The 17,255-nt window shown below is 31.7% G+C and overlaps 2 protein-coding genes across 4 annotated transcripts; one reads left to right on the top strand and one right to left on the bottom strand.

Annotated features, from left to right (window-relative positions):
- Nucleotides 1-326: 326 nt before the first annotated feature.
- On the top strand, nucleotides 327-5,223 carry LOC108464079 (serine/threonine protein phosphatase 2A 57 kDa regulatory subunit B' theta isoform-like). Of its 3 annotated transcripts, XM_017764164.2 has the most exons (4): nucleotides 329-736; nucleotides 921-974; nucleotides 1,314-2,601; nucleotides 4,382-5,223. In XM_017764164.2, the coding sequence occupies exons 3-4, from the start codon at nucleotides 1,384-1,386 to the stop codon at nucleotides 4,733-4,735; spliced, it is 1,572 nt and encodes a 523-aa protein (XP_017619653.1). In that variant the 5' UTR covers nucleotides 329-736; nucleotides 921-974; nucleotides 1,314-1,383; the 3' UTR covers nucleotides 4,736-5,223. The 3 variants fall into 3 exon arrangements, with proteins under 3 accessions (XP_017619655.1, XP_017619653.1, XP_017619652.1); XM_017764166.2 differs by lacking the exon at nucleotides 921-974 and having other exon boundaries at nucleotides 327-736; XM_017764163.2 differs by having other exon boundaries at nucleotides 330-736; nucleotides 921-2,601.
- A 9,764-nt stretch (nucleotides 5,224-14,987) lies between these two features.
- On the bottom strand, nucleotides 14,988-16,464 carry LOC108462666 (stemmadenine O-acetyltransferase-like). Its single transcript, XM_017762587.2, has one exon. It carries the CDS (start codon nucleotides 16,437-16,439, stop codon nucleotides 15,180-15,182), a length of 1,260 nt encoding a protein of 419 aa, XP_017618076.1. The 5' UTR covers nucleotides 16,440-16,464; the 3' UTR covers nucleotides 14,988-15,179.
- Between the last annotated feature and the right edge of the window lie 791 nt (nucleotides 16,465-17,255).

The following is a 17,255-nucleotide window of genomic DNA, read 5'->3' as shown; positions in this document are numbered from 1 at the left end:
CAACTCTAACAAAGAATATAATGTATGTACCAACACCCTTTAAGCAAATTTGTTAGCTTCAATAAATAAGCCCTAAAATAAATGGAAGTCAAATGATTCCCTAATCCTATATATGCTTGGTAAGAATTTCTGGTCCCATTTAGGTTTTGGGTTAATCTTACATGAAAATTTTAAAGTAAACCTTTTTTCCTCGTAAGCTATAGATTTTGTTAAACAAATCCAATAAAAAAGGGTTGTAAATTGGACATGGTCCAATGTTTGAAACAGTGTGTTACAGTTGTTAATGGTAGCAGAATTTGAGAAAAAAAAGCATATACCTCAAAAAAAAATTCAACATTACATCATACTCATAATGTATATCATCACAAAAAACCTTTGTATATTTGTTTTTATATTTTATTAATTATCCAAATTACAAGTACTACTTGACAGGGGATGTAGACTTATTTTTGTTTGTCAATTTTTTTTTTACTAATTTATATAATTTTAAATGTTCTCAGATGTTCCATTTACGGGTTGTGAGTAAGCCAGTAAGGTTCTTGCATCAAAGGGCTGCTTTTTTTGCTCACTTTGTTCCCTCTCTCTCTCTCTCTTTCTCTCTCTCTCTGACTTTCTCTTTTTCCTCCCTTGGCCCAAAGTAAATTCAGAAGGAAAATAGAAAGTTAAAGAAAGGGGAAAATCTAAAGCCTTTTGCTTTCTTCTGTTCAACTTCTGCATCAAGTTATTATAGCTTTCTGTAAGTTTCAAGGGCTCTCCTCTCTTCTGGGTTTGCTTTTGTTTTCTATGTTGTTTTTGCTTTTTTCTTCTTGTTGTTATGTTATCTTCTGTTTCAGTTCATCACCTTTTATAGTTCATATATATATATATTGGTTCATAGTTTCCATGATTGATGCTAGTTCGGTGTTTTTGATAAAACCCAGATCCTGTCATCATTTGACCCAACTGACTTTGGCTGCTGATTTGGGGAAGAAGAGGTAACGGGGAACTACATAGAATTAGAAACCTGGAGCTTTTTCTTAATTCTTGAAGTTTGTAGTTTTGCCTTCCAGTTTTGAGTGGATTTGTTTTTTTCTTTTATTTCTGTTGAAGTTAAGTCAAAAGGTTTTATCTTTCTGTTTTATATTTGTACTGAGCAAAACAAGTAGTCAAATTTTGGGTATAGGATGATTGGTAAGAGCAAGAGTGTTTGCTTTGGTAGATGCTTTTGGGGTTTTTCAAAATTTCATCCTGATAGAGGTTTCTACTTCTGGGATAGTTTATAGGGTTTTCCTCTCTGATTTTGGAGTTGAAGTTCCCTTCTCTTAATGGACTAGGTTATGCTGTAGAGGAAAATTGAATAAGGGTTGGTTCATTGTGGATTTGGTTCTTTATTTTGATTTGAAAATGATCAAGCAGATACTAGGCAGGCTTCCTCGAAAGCCATCTAAGTCGTCTGAGAATCGTGAATTTGGGGGTTCGTCTGCTCCTCCTTTGAGTAATCCCTCCCACTCCAGAAGCAGTGATATCGTGGGTAATCATAGGCTGCTAATTGATAACGCCCCTCTTCCTGGCCCTAATTCTGCTTCTACTTTCGGATATAGCCATGGAAGTAGACCCTCCCAAGTTGTTGATCAAAAACTTAACGGGAACTCAGGAACTGCTCCATATGAAGCTTTGCCGGGATTTAAGGATGTTCCTAGCTCTGAGAAGCAAAGCTTGTTTCTTAGAAAGCTGAGCTTCTGTTGCGTTGTATTTGATTTCTCTGACCCAATGAAGAACTTGAAAGAGAAGGACATCAAGCGACAGACGTTACTTGAGCTTGTGGATTATGTTAGTTCTGCGAATGGAAAGTTTTCTGAATCCGTTATGCAAGAAGCTGTGAAGATGGTGTCTGCCAACCTGTTTCGACCTCTTACTCCACAGCCTCGTGAAAACAAGGTGCTAGAAGCCTTCGATTTGGAAGAGGAAGAGCCATTGGTGGACCATGCATGGCCTCACTTGCAAATTGTATATGAATTCTTTCTGAGATTTGTGGCATCTCCCGAAACTGATGCGAAGTTGGCCAAGAGATATATTGACCATTCTTTTGTTCTTAAATTATTGGATCTCTTTGATTCTGAAGATCCAAGGGAGAGGGAGTATCTAAAAACAATTCTGCATCGTATCTATGGCAAGTTTATGGTGCATCGTCCGTATATCAGGAAAGCTATTAACAATATTTTCTTCCGTTTTATTTTTGAAACGGAGAAGCATAATGGGATAGCTGAGCTTTTAGAGGTTTTGGGAAGTATAATCAATGGGTTTGCTCTACCACTCAAAGAAGAGCACAAGTTATTCCTTGTCCGGGCACTAATACCCCTTCACAAACCAAAATGCTTGCCGATGTACCACCAGCAGTTGTCTTACTGCATCACGCAGTTTGTCGAGAAAGACTGCAAACTAGCTGATACTGTTATAAGGGGATTGTTGAAATACTGGCCAATTACTAATAGCTCAAAGGAAGTCATGTTCCTTAGTGAGCTTGAAGAAATTTTGGAAGCTACTCAGCCTGCTGAATTTCAGAGATGTATGGTACCCTTGTTCCAAAAAATTGCACGATGTTTGAGCAGTTCACACTTTCAGGTAATATGCCTTTTAGCTTTTCAAATTTCTTTTCATATCCTATCGTCTGAAATGCCCTTGTCAAAAGTTCCATCTGTCCTGTACTAATCCTAAAAAATCATTCTTCTCTTTAAAGAATCTAAATGGAGTGATAGAGTAGTTCTTTCATCTCTCTCCAGGGGTCTTCTATTATCATCTTTCCAGATTGAGATAATTAAGAGGATGGACTCTATGTTAGCAAATTAGATCTTATAAAGTCCTCAATGATGTTTCTCTGCTTCTCTCTGTTGTACACCGGTCTATATGCTTGAGCTTATGAGATCAAAACCATGCTGGTTGTGCATAAGCCTGCTATTTTCTCGCTTTTGAGGTCTAAATTACTTGTTAAATAATCCTCATTGGTATAATTCATAACTCATAATAGTCTTTCGATGGGTGATTTGACACTTAAAATCCAAATATCTAGGTGTTAACTTAACAGTAGCCTGCTTCTTGTTGGCCAAAAAAAAAAAGGATAGCCAGCTTGTTATTGGCATAATTGCGTAAAATATGTGCCAAGTTAGTTAGCTATTAAACATGCTGAGGAATTCTACTGGATAATCTTTTATTGACTTGAATATGGAAAATGATTGATGTTTTGGCTGTGCATCAATAATTGATACATCCATGCACCTATATATTTGTTTGCTTCCGAACTTTTATAGGTTCGGAGTTGTATTGAATGTTTTTCCTAGCAGTCCTTTTTGTTTTACTATTTGAATTTCCTATCTAGCTATCTCTAATAAGGGCACTTGAGAATGTTACTAAAGTGCAAGTGGACAAAAGCAGAAGTATGGTGGAATTCAGTTGATAGTCTGCTGTTACCATATTTCTGTGGTCGTCCAGGTTGCAGTTGTTGACTTATTCGAATGATGGTGGTAGCATGGCGATGAATGTGGTCTTGAATCTTGATCACTCTGGTGCTTGTTTTGGTTAAATAGTTGTTGGAGATAATTATAATTTAAATACGGTCAAGTTTCATAGGCTTAATAGAGTGTAAAATTTGACTTTGTGCCACCTGGATTTTAGTTGAAAGGAAAATTGCTTTCACCATGGCAGGAAAGATGTGAATCTTGTGCTATTACATATTAACAGTAAGAGGTTTAACCATTTAATGGGTTGTTGCTAAAACTTGGGGCTGCATGTACACACTGGTTGAGTTTCATAGTGTTGTTAGAAAGCATATATTTGATTTCATATGAACCTGGTCTTGAGAGATTCTAGTTCAAGGAAAAAATTGCTTTTCATTTGGCAGGAAGGATGTGTATTGTGTGCTATTACGTGCAAAGATTAAGTGGTTTAACCAGTTTGTGGGTTGTTTCTAGAGCTTGGGCTTCAAATATATATATATATTCTTCGCAAATAAATTGATGGCTTACTGACTCTTGATGGTTTTGTTATTCTTTATGACACCACAGAGCTGGTTTGGACATCCTAAAATGAACAATAATATGTTGTCTTTCATCGTTCGAGTGGTTTGTGCATTGTTATGATAATATAGTTCAATTTATGGTGTTACCATGTAAAAACCAAATTATTATGTTTCCATAATAAATCCTTTAGTTACAGTATATGGCAATTTACTATCAAAAAATAATTTTCCCTTCATTGACAAGAATTTAGTTAGTGAAGTTTTGTGTAAGATTCAAGTTCTTGGTATGAAATCTGAAGATTTCAGTTTGGTTCTGACATCTGCTGAAATGTTTGGTTATATTTGCAATGGATTTTTGGGATTTCAGATAATTGATTCTTGCTTTTACAGGTAGCAGAGAGGGCTTTGTACTTGTGGAATAACGATCACATCGAGAGCTTGATTAGACAAAACCGCAGAGTTATACTGCCCATTATATTCCCTGCCTTGGAGCAAAATGGGCATAACCATTGGAACCAGGTTGTACAGAGCTTGACGCTTAATGTTCGCAAGATTTTTTCTGATACCGATCCTGAGCTATTCGAGGAATGCTTGAACAAGTTTCAAGAAAATACAGAAAAGCGGGAAGAGATCAAAACAAAACACGAAGCGGCCTGGAAGCGCATAGAAGAGATTGCGGTATCAAATGCTGCAAATGGTGAAGCAGTTCTTGTTCCTCATGTCGTAGCTTCAGAAACATCATGAGTACCCGTGGTGATTTGACTGGACTCTAGTCAAGTGTCTATTTCTTTTATCGTTTGCTGCAGCCCACTAGACGGTTGAAGTGGTTAGAGAAGTTGAATACTCAATGTTTTGCACCAAAAATCGAGTTGGCCTGGATGGTCAAGAACATCTTTTCTGCGGCATCAGGTCCGACACTTGTGGTACTCATACAAAGCAAATAGAAGGTAGTATCTGGTCTCAAAACTATTTTAGCTCTTGTTTTAGAGAATCATACGAACCATCTACAGTGACAGGTAATTTATGTTGTTCATCTCGGTTTTTTATTTGTTCCTCACTTGATGGCATATATGTATAATCTAAGCTTACCTTTTGTTTACAAATGAGAACTTGCATTGGTGTGTGTATGTTTAATATAAATATTGATAGATTGGGATGATGAGCTTTATTGGAGTTTGATGCTATTTTCTTTATTACAAGTAATGGAAGGGATTTATAAATGTAGAAATCAATTTGAAGTTCTGTCTTCCTTGCATGCATGCACGCACGCACATACGTATATAGTATGAGGAAATAATTTCATAAATATTTCAACAATATAGTTGTTCTATTTCATATAAATTATTGTTGGGACGAAACGGAAGCACAGTCGGTGTTCTTTTACTTAATACAAAGAAGAACAAAGAGTTGAGAATGTCATCTAAAATAAGGCATCCCTTCCATTAATGATTCCATTTCTTTCTATTGGGATCAAATACAGAAAACAAACGGTTTGCATTCTTGTTTAATCATCCTATATACCTACTCACCATTTTTCTTCATATGCATTTTTAATTATCAACTTTTTAAATATATATACCAAAATAATAATTTTGATTCATTAATTTATAATTAAATTAATTTTAAATAGATGATGAAATATAAATTTTCTTTATTTCTTGTACATTCCAATCTTTTAATGTTTTCATTCTCATTCATTTTTTCAATCATGTCTAAATATAAAATTATATTTTAATAGCTCCAATATATCCGTTCACTCATATTTTACATTCATCCATGAAATAAATAAAAATAAAAAATCAAAGATTACAAATTCATATACCACAAATTCAAAATGTGTTTCAGTTCAATAATTGCAAAATATTGGCTATATCAATGGTAGATCTTACATTTGAAAAGAGGGAGAAAACAAAAAACTGCCTTGCCATTGTTTTTTTTTTTTTTGGTATTGCAATTGTAGTATGATTTTCTTCATTAGCATAGATAGTTCAATATTGTATGCTCATCCTATAATAATAATATTAATATCATAACAACAAATTAATTTAATTAAAAAAAAACAAAACACGACGAGCATTAGTAAAGAAAATTGCTAGTATTATCATACATGTTCGTGTATCCTACCTTGTAAGGTTACGAGGAGTATTTGCATGTCTCCCTTGTGAGATTGTGAGGATATCAGTTACGGGTTGAATTCTAAATTATAAGGCTGAATTAGATTTCTAAGTTATGAAATTTTCTATAAAAAATTGGTTAACTTTAAAAGAAATTGGGCCAATATAAGGTTTTTCTCCTTTTCCCCCAAGTTGATTTAACAATATATATAACTTTAAAAGAAATTGCTAGTATTATCGTATGGATGATTCGTGATCCGATTGCTGTTTTTAATAGTTAATATTTTTTATTTTATCCCGATTCAATATATTAACTAATTATCAATTCAACCAACTGATCCAATTCAATTTTTAAAACCCTTTAACATAAATATATGTAATTACACTTAATTTTAATTATTGCATGACTTCTCAAACCTACACTAACTAAAAGAATGAAGGCACGAATTCATGCGACATGATTACAGTTGTTTTCATTACAAAAGCATAATTAATTAAACACAATAAATAATAAATTGTGAAATATCTAACATAACATTTATTAGATTATGACACACTTACTGAAAATTATATGTAATAAATTCTATGTGATGGCCTGATAGTTAAGGGTATTCACTATTCCAGGTGTAGCTTGAGTTTGAATCGCGTTAGTCGCGTTTGTTGTTTGAACTTTACTCTGTTATTGTAATTCACCAAATAAATAAATAAATTAAAAAAAACAAATAGGGATTTGAATAAAATAGTAAAGTTGAGATATTAAAAGATAAAAGTATTTTAAACTCAAATCTTATTATGTAAATATTTTTAAAAATTTTATATAATTCTTAAAATAATATTTATTGTTTTGTAAAACTTAAATTTTTTAGTAACTTTATGATTATGTTAAGATCTAATTGTTGAATAACATTAAATCAATTAAAATTTTAAATATAGTGTAAATATATATATATATATATATATATAAACATCATTTCTTTTGGTAGAAAGAAGAGGGCACAGCTCATTGTCAAGAAACATAAACTAAAAGAAATTAAGCACGAAAGCCTGTATCCAGATCACCACAAAGAGAAGTCAAACAGCTAGGAGGTGGCGCAGCAAACGTTCGCCAATCATGCCAACCGATGGCCGTGAGTTTTGCCATGGAATCTGCTACCATGTTCGCTTCACGGAGAATGTGACGAATGGAACCATTTTATGCAATTTTATATTTTCAAATTTACATATGAATTTTGGTATAATATGTAAAATATATCAATTTTCATAAATAATTAATATAATTATCAATATAAGATTATTTTATATTTATATATTACATATATAAATAATTGTAGTTATCCAGTATAATTCTTTTTAATGTATTTATTTATTTAAATGTATACAATTAAATTAAAATAAAATTTAGTAGATACATTTAAACAAAATCAAAGTTTAATGTATATAATTGCGTAAAATCAAAGTTTTCTTTTATATAATTTTGGATTCTTTACCTAAATAATATAAAAAATTACTGAAATGAGATAACAGGGGCATTATTTACGAAACAAGACAAATTGTACAGTAAAAAATGATGTCGCCTGATCAATCGGCTCCACCAACCTCACCTTCCACCAATGATTGCACTGATGATTTGTTTTGATGTTTTTTTCTTTGGTGTCGTTTGAGAAATCGACAGCACTGTATTATATTGGCCCTGTATTTTTATATTATATCATGTAAAAAAAATTTTAATGGTGCCACCTAATGTATAAATTTTTTATTAAACTTAAAAAACAAACTAAAACCGAAATTTAAGGTTAAATTAGTGACTAACTGGTCACGTCGGTGGCAGACCAGTGCTGCCTGATAGCACGATGGCACTGGCCTGATGGCCTGACACCAAAGTAACAAGTTAGTCACAAATTCAGTGATAAACTAGGGATTCAACTTAAAAAAAAAAATTTATAATAAAATAAACATTTCATTATTACAAAAGGGGTGGGTTTGGTCCCCCAACCCCCACACAAACATTCATTCTGATAACAAAAAAAACCTAAGGTTTCTCCCTCCCCAGCCGAAAAAGAAAATTGTAATATTAAATTTTTTTTTGTAATAATCCTTATTAATAGTTTAGATTTGTGTTAAAAGTTTATTAATTGATAAGATTAGTATTAAGGTATGTTAATTTTGAAAATTATTAAAATTTTGTTATTTTAGATATTTGTAATATTATATGTTTGTTTGAATTATTAGAATTGTGTATGTCTATTTTGTAGTGTATGTTTATTTGTGTTTTTAATATAATAAAACATCTATTATATTTATGGTAGTGTTTTACCTTTCTCAAATTGGGTCGAGTTTGGGCAAAAAGTAAGCCCATTTTTCAGGCTGAATCGGGACTCGACATGAAAAATTAATCTAGATACTTTGCATGGACCCGACTTGACCCATGAGCAATTTTACTTAAAAGTATGTTTTATCAGAAATGTCTGAAAGTGTTAGTGTTTTGACCAATACTCTTTCTTTTTATTGTCTCTCACCAATATAATTTGAGGGTAAACTACGTTAGAAATCACCTATCTAATGGTAATTTCTTTTAGTCACTCAACTATTCAAAATTTTCATTTTTTGTCACTACCCATTAAATCATTAACAGAAAAATAACTTGGCAGCTTTTAAAATTAGCACAATAGCAATTTTAACCTTCAACATTTATACATTGTATCAGTTTTGTCCAGATCCCCAAAAAATTAACCTTTAACATTTACACATTGTGTAATCTGGTCTTTTTTTTGTACTCTTACTTTTATTTGTAATATTGAGGGTTAATTTTAAAAGAATGAGAAAAGATGAAAATTATTATCTTGAATTTTCGGGTGTTTTCATTTTTTGTATATTACTGATCAAATTTAGTTGATAGATTTGATTTTTGTAAATGTAAATATTGAGTGATAAATTTTTCAGAATCAATACTAAATTGATGCAATGCATAAATGTTGAGAGTTAAAGTTACTATTATGTTAGTTTTAAAAGTTGTGATGTCATTTTCCTTTTGTCATTTAACAACCAAGAACAAAAAATAAAAAATCGAATAAATAAATTACCATTTTATAATATTCATAATTAAGTAATTACAAGTATAATTTATTTATAATTTTATCTTCTCGCGATAAATAAACTTTTTAAAATTTCTTTTCATCATAAAAATGTCTTGATTTATTTAGATTGGTCCCAATTTCCATCAAATATTTTAGTACAACTTTTGTATAGGATTCAAAAATTGTACTACATCATTATTTGATAATGTAGGATTTAAAGATTGTATTATATCATTATATTTCTGTTTAAAATATATTAAAGTACAAAAAAAATATAAAATCTAAATAAAATTTTAAATATATATAATTTGATAAAACCAACATCAATTATCAAAATTGCCTTTAATGTTGTGCTATAAGATAGGGATTAGTGTTTTTTGACCGAGAAATTTTGACAATGAATTTAGTTTTGTTGTTTTATTTGATTTTGAAAAACAAAAACGTTCTTCAAATAGTGGCTGCTCACTAAGGTGGAAAGAATTTGGCGGGGGATCAGCCATAGTTTGACGTGTGAGGTTTGTCGGCATATCATTGAAGATTTGCTGCACGCTATTCGGGACTATCCTTCAACAGAGAAATTTGGAACCTTTTAATTCATACTGATTGACTTGTTAGTTTTTAGTTTGGTAATTTATAGGATTGGATCATTTAAAACTTACAGAATGAATATGATCTTGGCTTTGAGGAGGTTGATTGGTAATGTTTATTTGGGATCCTCATCTGGAGCATATGGAAAAATCGTAATTTATTTATTTTTTAGGGTGCGTCTTGGAGCAGTAATGACATAATTAAGGTCTCATATAGCTGGGTCAAACACTTTATGATGTCCGGTAGGAGGCATACAAGTTCGTTTTGGAGTACTTGTGTAACGGCCCCAAATTTTCAAGTCAACGTTCGAGTTTTGACCTGGGTTGGCAATGAATAAATTTATTTTAGGATTGAGTTTTGTTGGAATTAATTTGGGTGAATTTTGAACCTTTTATAAGAAATTAAGGATGTTGGGAAGCTTGTGTGAAGTAGAGGGAAGATGGATAGCTAATATGGTGATTGTACCATTTTTCCCTATATTATAATCACCCTATTGTTTTTTTTTTCTTTTTACATTTCTTCATTTTTTCTTCTTCTTTTCTCCATCTATTTTTCCTTAGCAAGTCATGTAGAGGGAGAGAGATTTGAGTGAGTTCTAACAAATTTTTTCATCCTTCAAATCTCAAAGAAGATAAGATCTTAATCTAGTTTTTTTTTTAAAAGTTCCATGGAAGAAAAAAAATATCTATGTTCATCAAGGATGAAGGTGGAATTTTTTGAGTGTTTGGAAGGGTTTGAGTTTGAGGAAGTCTCTACCCATTCTCATATTTTATTTATTTATTTATTTAAAGTATGCATTTTTACATCCTATCGACTCTTTTTTTTTGTGGGAAATCTTGTGTGTTACATAGTTATTAGTTAAAGAGGGTGGTGAATCTTCTAAAGCTAAGGGTAAATGTAAAGTGGTGGAGAGTTAGGCAAGAAACTTTGTTGGTGTTCTTCCATCAAGGTGGTACCCTTTAACTCTCCTATCTAATTTCTTGATAAGTCATAAATATGATGTTTGTGTGATAATGCATGCACGTTATATGTCTTTGGGTGGAAATCTTGTTTGGATGATTTAAAATGAAGCTAAAAACTTAGTTGTGAAATCTGCCAGAAACAAATTATTACATAATTGTAAGTTTAAAAATTCGTCATAAATTCTGTAAAAATAATTAAAAAGTGATCTTTACATCTTTGTAACCGTGAGTTAGTCTAGTTTTGTTTAAAACAAACAGAGTTCGATTTAGATTTTTATTTTAAAAGATATGAATTTTTGAGTGTTGAAAGGTCATAAAAATCTAGCAGCAGAATTTTTATAAAATAGATTTAGTAGTGACTTTGAAAAATAACCAAAAATTTGACAAGATAAAATAGGAAGTGAGCCTTATATCTCTATATCCGTACAGAAGTCTAATTTCGTTTAAAACAAATGATGCTCGATTTAGAATTATATATTAAGAGTTATTAATTTTTGAATGAGAAAAGGTCAGAATGTCAAGGTAGCAGACAATCACATCTCATTAGTTAATATTTTAGCTGGAATGATAAGGAAGTTGAAACGAGTATGAGACTCGAATGTCATAGTTGTATTTTTGTGATTATATGTTTGATGCTTTGTTTGCGCTCAGCCTTCAGGCTCTAACCTAACTAGTAGCCATGAGTGGAGCTCGGGATAACCCTACGGATACCTGGGACTATTTGACTAGCGGCCATGAGTGGCGTGGGACTATCCAGATACCTGATTATTTGAACAGTATGTGCAATCTAACAAGTTTGACAAGTTTGATAAGCAAGCGATTTGGTTATCTAGATTTAATGACTCATGATTTAATTATTCGATACTCATGTCATGTTTCTATGTATACATTTGATTTGCATGCTTATATTTATGAATTGCTTGAAGTATGGTAGATTTGTTATGTACCATTGAGCTTGTAAAGCTCATCCTTTGAATTGTCTTAATGTTCAGATTTGTAGACTTTTGTTTGTGTCCGAGGAACATTATCAATGAGAGACTCCTAGCATCACGTCTTCAGAGAACAGTACCTTATCTATTAGTGGGCATTGTATTCCTAAGGCCTTGTATTTTTTTTTGTAGGTTTGTAACTCATTTTATCATTTTAGTTAATTTGACTATTTTGATATACAATGATGTTGGAGCTCCACATATTTTGTATAATTGATTTTATTACTATTTTCAATATAATTATGTATGGTACTTTCTCTTATATGAAATGTATTTCAATGTTTTAAAATTATTTGAAAATTTTGTTGGGTTCTTTCAGTGACCTGATGTAGCGCCTTAGTATTCGAGTACTCCATATTCGGGATTAGGGTGCTACACCTTGTTCGTGCTCAAACTTTTCTGGGAATGGAGTTTACTTGAATACTGATGGTTCTGTTAGACCTGAGGATGGCTTTGCTACAACAGGGAGAATTGTGCGTGACCGAAGTGGGTAGTGGATCTTGGGTTTCAATAGATTCTTGGGGAACTGCTCAATGTTCGAGGCTGAATTGTGGGGAATCTTGGATGGCTTAGACATCTTGATTGATCGAGGATACAACAATGTGTAGTTTCAAACTGATAGTTTTGAAGTGGCTAATGCTATATAGGAGAGTCCCACAGGTGAATCCAATTTGGATTTGATTAAGAGAATTCTTCAGTTACTTTCATGGATTCAACTTACTTTCATGGATTCAACATTGGAGTATGTGCCATATCCTTAGAGAAGAGAATCAGGAAACTAACAAACTGGCCAAATTAGCTCAGGGATATTCAAGGGTTGCAAGTTTTTGAAACCTCCCTACTAAAGGGTTTGAATTATGTAATGTAATCTGTTTTTTTTTTATTCTTTATCACTAAAAGAATAAAAAAAGGAAAGAAAAAAAAAAGTTAAAAAAAACTCAAAAAATGGAGGGAAAATGTAAAAAGAAAAAAAAAAAGAAGAAGAGAAAGATCTGGGTGTGATGATGCTAAGAAATTGGGTAAAAATATTAGGAAAGCCCTTGTATTTAGGAGTAGATTGCATTTCAGCCTCTCTACTAAAAAAACAATAAAATAGTCCTTATATATATATATATATATATATATATATATATATTATGAAATGTGCAAATGAAGTCCTGTGTTAATTTTTATCTGTTAAATAATGATGTGAAATGTTAATTGAAGGGTTAATATATAACTTGACGTTTGAACTATGGTTAAAATATTTAATTAATTTCATCCTTTTACAACATTTTTAACAATAATTCTAAGAGAATCATAAAAAATTAAAATTTCAGAAAACTATTTATTATTTTTGAAACCAGAAAATATTTTTAAATTCATTATTATGTAAGAAAAATTCACACACAATTAGAACAATAAGAACTCAAAAATCTCATTTCTTTAAAATTGCTGCTGACTCCTCCGATTGCATAAATCGGACCAAAAATAATTTTTATAGTTTTAGTTCTCCCAAGTAGGTGGAATTGGGATCCACTGGCAGGCTTTAAGCACATCATAGAGCATTAGATGCAATGTAATGTTTTATCATGTCATGTTTCATAGTTCAATAAGCTTTTAATGGCTGATTTCGCCAATGCCAAAAGCTTATTCCTTTTCCATAGATTTTTAACTTCATAACATAGTTAACAAATTTTTTGGTAAACTATCAAAATAGTCACTTTTATTTACCTAAAGTTATATTTTAGTCACTTATGTTTGAAATATTACGTTTTGTCACTTACGTTATCGCGTTGTAGCATTGAGTCATTAATTGCCGTTAACAGTGTAAGGTAAGCTGATGTGGCACGTTAAATCATCATTTCAAACAAAAATTTTAGGTTAATTTATACAATCATTCCCTATATTTTTTCGTTTTGAGCAATTTAAATTTTTTTGTTTTATGTTCTTTTAACTTTCTTTTTTTTCTTTATTTTCCATTTTCTTCTGCTTCTCCCTTTGTTTTCCTCCCTTCTCCATTTCTTTTAACTTAATTTCTCTATGCTTTCTATTTGTTAAAACTAGCCCCTATATATTTTTCTTGAACAATTTAATTTTTCCTTATGAGGTGAGCTTTTGGGCCAGTTTTATTTTTTCCATTCTGATGCCATTGGGCTATCAAGTGGCAATGGCTTGATGACCTGCCATCGATATGACCCGTTGGTTACAAGTCCGAGTTTCAATACCCAAAATCTAGCTTTATTTTTTTAATCTATTGTTTAAAATATTAAAATTAATAATATTTTATTTTCATTATTACGAAAGGGGGTTGATTTGGTCCCCAAACCCCCCATGATTCACTCATTAGACGAAAAAAAACAACAACCTAGCTATAGGTTTTTCAGTGGTATAATTAGTTATATTTTAGTAGTAGTTTATTTATGTTAAAAGTTTATTTTGTATTAAGGTTAGTATTTATTTTTGTTAAGTTTATTTAGTATTAAGGTTAGTACTAATTATTTTGCATCTTTGATTTTTTTTATATTACAAACACATAGGTACTCTCTCTCTCTCTCTCCTCCCTCTTTCCCCGCAGGCGAAGGTCCCTCTAATAGTATAATTATTAGTAGTTTAGCCTTGTGTTAAAAGTTTATTTATTTATTTTTTGCAATAATATGTTAACTTTGAAAATAATTAGAATTGTGTTAGTTTAGATATTTGTACTATTATATATTTTTTTGAAAAATTAGAATTGTGTATGCCAATTTTATAGTTTATGTATGTTTATTTTATTTTGTAGTGTATGTTTATTAAGATAGGTTTGGTAGTGCATGTTTATTTTAGTAAAATTGTTAGAATTGTGTATTAAGATAGATTTGTGTTGAAAGTAATATTAAGATTGATTTGATTAGTGTATTTTTTTAATTTTAATAATAATTTGTATATTTTAAGATATAAAAGTAAACATTATATGTTTGTTTGAGTAATTAGATTTTTTTATTACTTTAATTATTAAAATTTTAATTATTTATGCATATATCAAAATAAGTCCTTTAATTACAGCAGAAGACGACCGATAAAAAATGTTGCACGTAATTTTAATAATAGTTCCACATAGTAGGAATTTGATCCTATAAATTTATTATATATATTGTGTGTGCGCTTGTACTCTTATAACACCATACAAAGTTAAAGTGGGAAGAAGATTATCCACTGCAAGTGCTTTTTCTTAACTGGTGAAAAAGACTCCAGCAGTTCAAAATCTAATCTCTAGTACAAAATCAAGATCAATCACACATAACTAGAGGTTATTGGGCATACAAAAGAGGCCTTATCTCCATAGACTAAATTAATTTTAAAGTGTATAATCTCTTTGATATAATCCAACTATTATATCATCAAATACAAATATTTCACAACAGGTGTAGGACCAAATAATCTTTATTCCTTAATCAAATTATATGGAAAGCAACCTAAAACTCTGACAACTGTAGTAGCTATCATTCCCAAACAAAAGTGCTTTTGAATGTTGCAAGCAATTCTTCATCACTTCCAAATTTAGCCATGTCTTCCTCCTCTAGATTAATCCAAGCTTCTATGCCATCACCAGTTGCAGTATCCATGAAGACAACCAGATTCTTGGCGCTCAAGCTTGCGGAACTGATCCATACTGGTTTTCCCCAGCCAAAATCAGCTTCGTATAGTGGAAACCTGCATAAACTAGTGAAAACTAAAGGGATCGTCTCTCCCTTTTCATCCCCTTGGTTGGTTAACTCGAATAAATCCTCACCAGCCTGAAGTTTCCTCACGTATTCTTTGTCAATTTTTCTAATGGAGTCCCTTATTTGGTTAACAAGATTAGACCCATCGTCTTTTCCCTTGTCCAGGGGAGGAACTGTTACGGCAAGTCGAAAAATGTTCCCAAAAGACTGTGCTGACAGCGGGGGCTCAAATTTTGTACGTATATTAACTGTATGAAAAATCACGTAGAATGCATTAGGGCTTGGTTTTTCCTTAGTGGAAGCAATGAAACGGCTCCATATGAAAGCAGACAAGGCCTCAATACGTGAAGGGCGGATTTCATGATCGACAGCGTATTTGGCTCTGATTTCCTCTATTTTAGAAGCACTAAACACCAACCTCTTCGTCGCTATATTCCTTTCACTTTTTTCCATTACTGGTTCAGGCACTGATACGTTCCGCGGGGGAAAAAGCTTGGCCGATACCAACTCAGGCAAGACCACGTTCTTCGTATCCCCACGAGCAATGGCTGCCCACGTATTCAAAAACGTAAAAAAGGATAAAGCATCGCCGATTTTATGTGAAACACACACACCAATCCCGATTCCACCACAAAGGAAAGTATTGAATTGGATCCCCATGGGCAACTCCGCAGCATCATCGAGAGGAAAAGGGTACAATTTGTTGAGTTGTTGAGGAAGTGGATCGTGTAAAAAATCTGAAAGCCGGCACTTGACGTGGGCTTCTTTAAAGGGAACCCCCTCGTCATTGCAGTCGACAATGGAGTTGTTTTTGATGCGTCCCGCTAGGAGATAGAAGTGGGTTAGGGCCTGGGATACCGACAGCTTAAAGTTGTAGGTTTGGGCATTGGTTGTGGCGGGGTAGAACAAGACCAGATGGTTATAAACTGGTGGTATTTGTTGATCAAGTGAGGAGAGTTGGTAATGGCGAAATTGTTCAGGAGTCGGAGAAGATGGCTTGATTATCTCTTCCAATATTACTTCAACCTCAAGCTTCATGTTTTAGGCTGTTTTTGATCGTGAATGGTACATGTTGCCTGCTGCTCACTACTACACTTATATAGACATGATAACATGATATTGTTAAAAATAAAAATAAAGCAAAATTTACTCTTCAACTTAATAATTTTTCAATTTAATTCCTAAAACTTTTAAATCTCTATTAATTTTAGAGTTTACCAACTTTTTCAATAATATTGAAATTTGAAATTTTTCTCAATTATAGTCTATAGTATTTTAATATTGTATCACATCATCACGTAAAAATATAATTGTTAAGTTTAAAATTAATATGAAAAAAAAAATTAAGAACCAAATTGAAAAAATTATCATGAACAAAATATTCACTTATTCCTAAAAGTTATCAATTTTCTAGATTTAATTTTTTCCGTTTTATTTGGTGATTGTTGAATTAACAATTTAAACCAATTGAATTTTTAAGCTTGTATATTACCATAAATAATCTTTGAAATAAACATCCATTCATGTTGGATGTGGATGGATATATAATAGATTTTTATGTTAATTTTCAGAATAAAAAATTATTAAAATATTTAAACAATATCTTACACGAATACCTAACCCTAAAACAAAATGTTCGTGTAATATAATTAATATTACATGTCATTATTACACCAAAAAAAAATATTACATGTCATTAACTTTGAACCCTGCTAAGACTCCAAGGTAGACTCTTACAACAATTCAGTGAAACAAGTTATAGGGAATTTACTGTTGATGTCGAATGCTGAGTCTACGACATGGATAGGTTATGTCGTGTTTTATTTGATACCTTTAAAATATTAATATTTATGA

The sequence above is a fragment of the Gossypium arboreum genome, chromosome 3 (genome assembly GCF_025698485.1).
Source record: "Gossypium arboreum isolate Shixiya-1 chromosome 3, ASM2569848v2, whole genome shotgun sequence".
NCBI lineage: Eukaryota > Viridiplantae > Streptophyta > Magnoliopsida > Malvales > Malvaceae > Gossypium > Gossypium arboreum.
The sequence above is the reverse complement of the archived record's forward strand: the minus strand, read 5'-3'. Positions and strand labels throughout refer to the sequence as shown.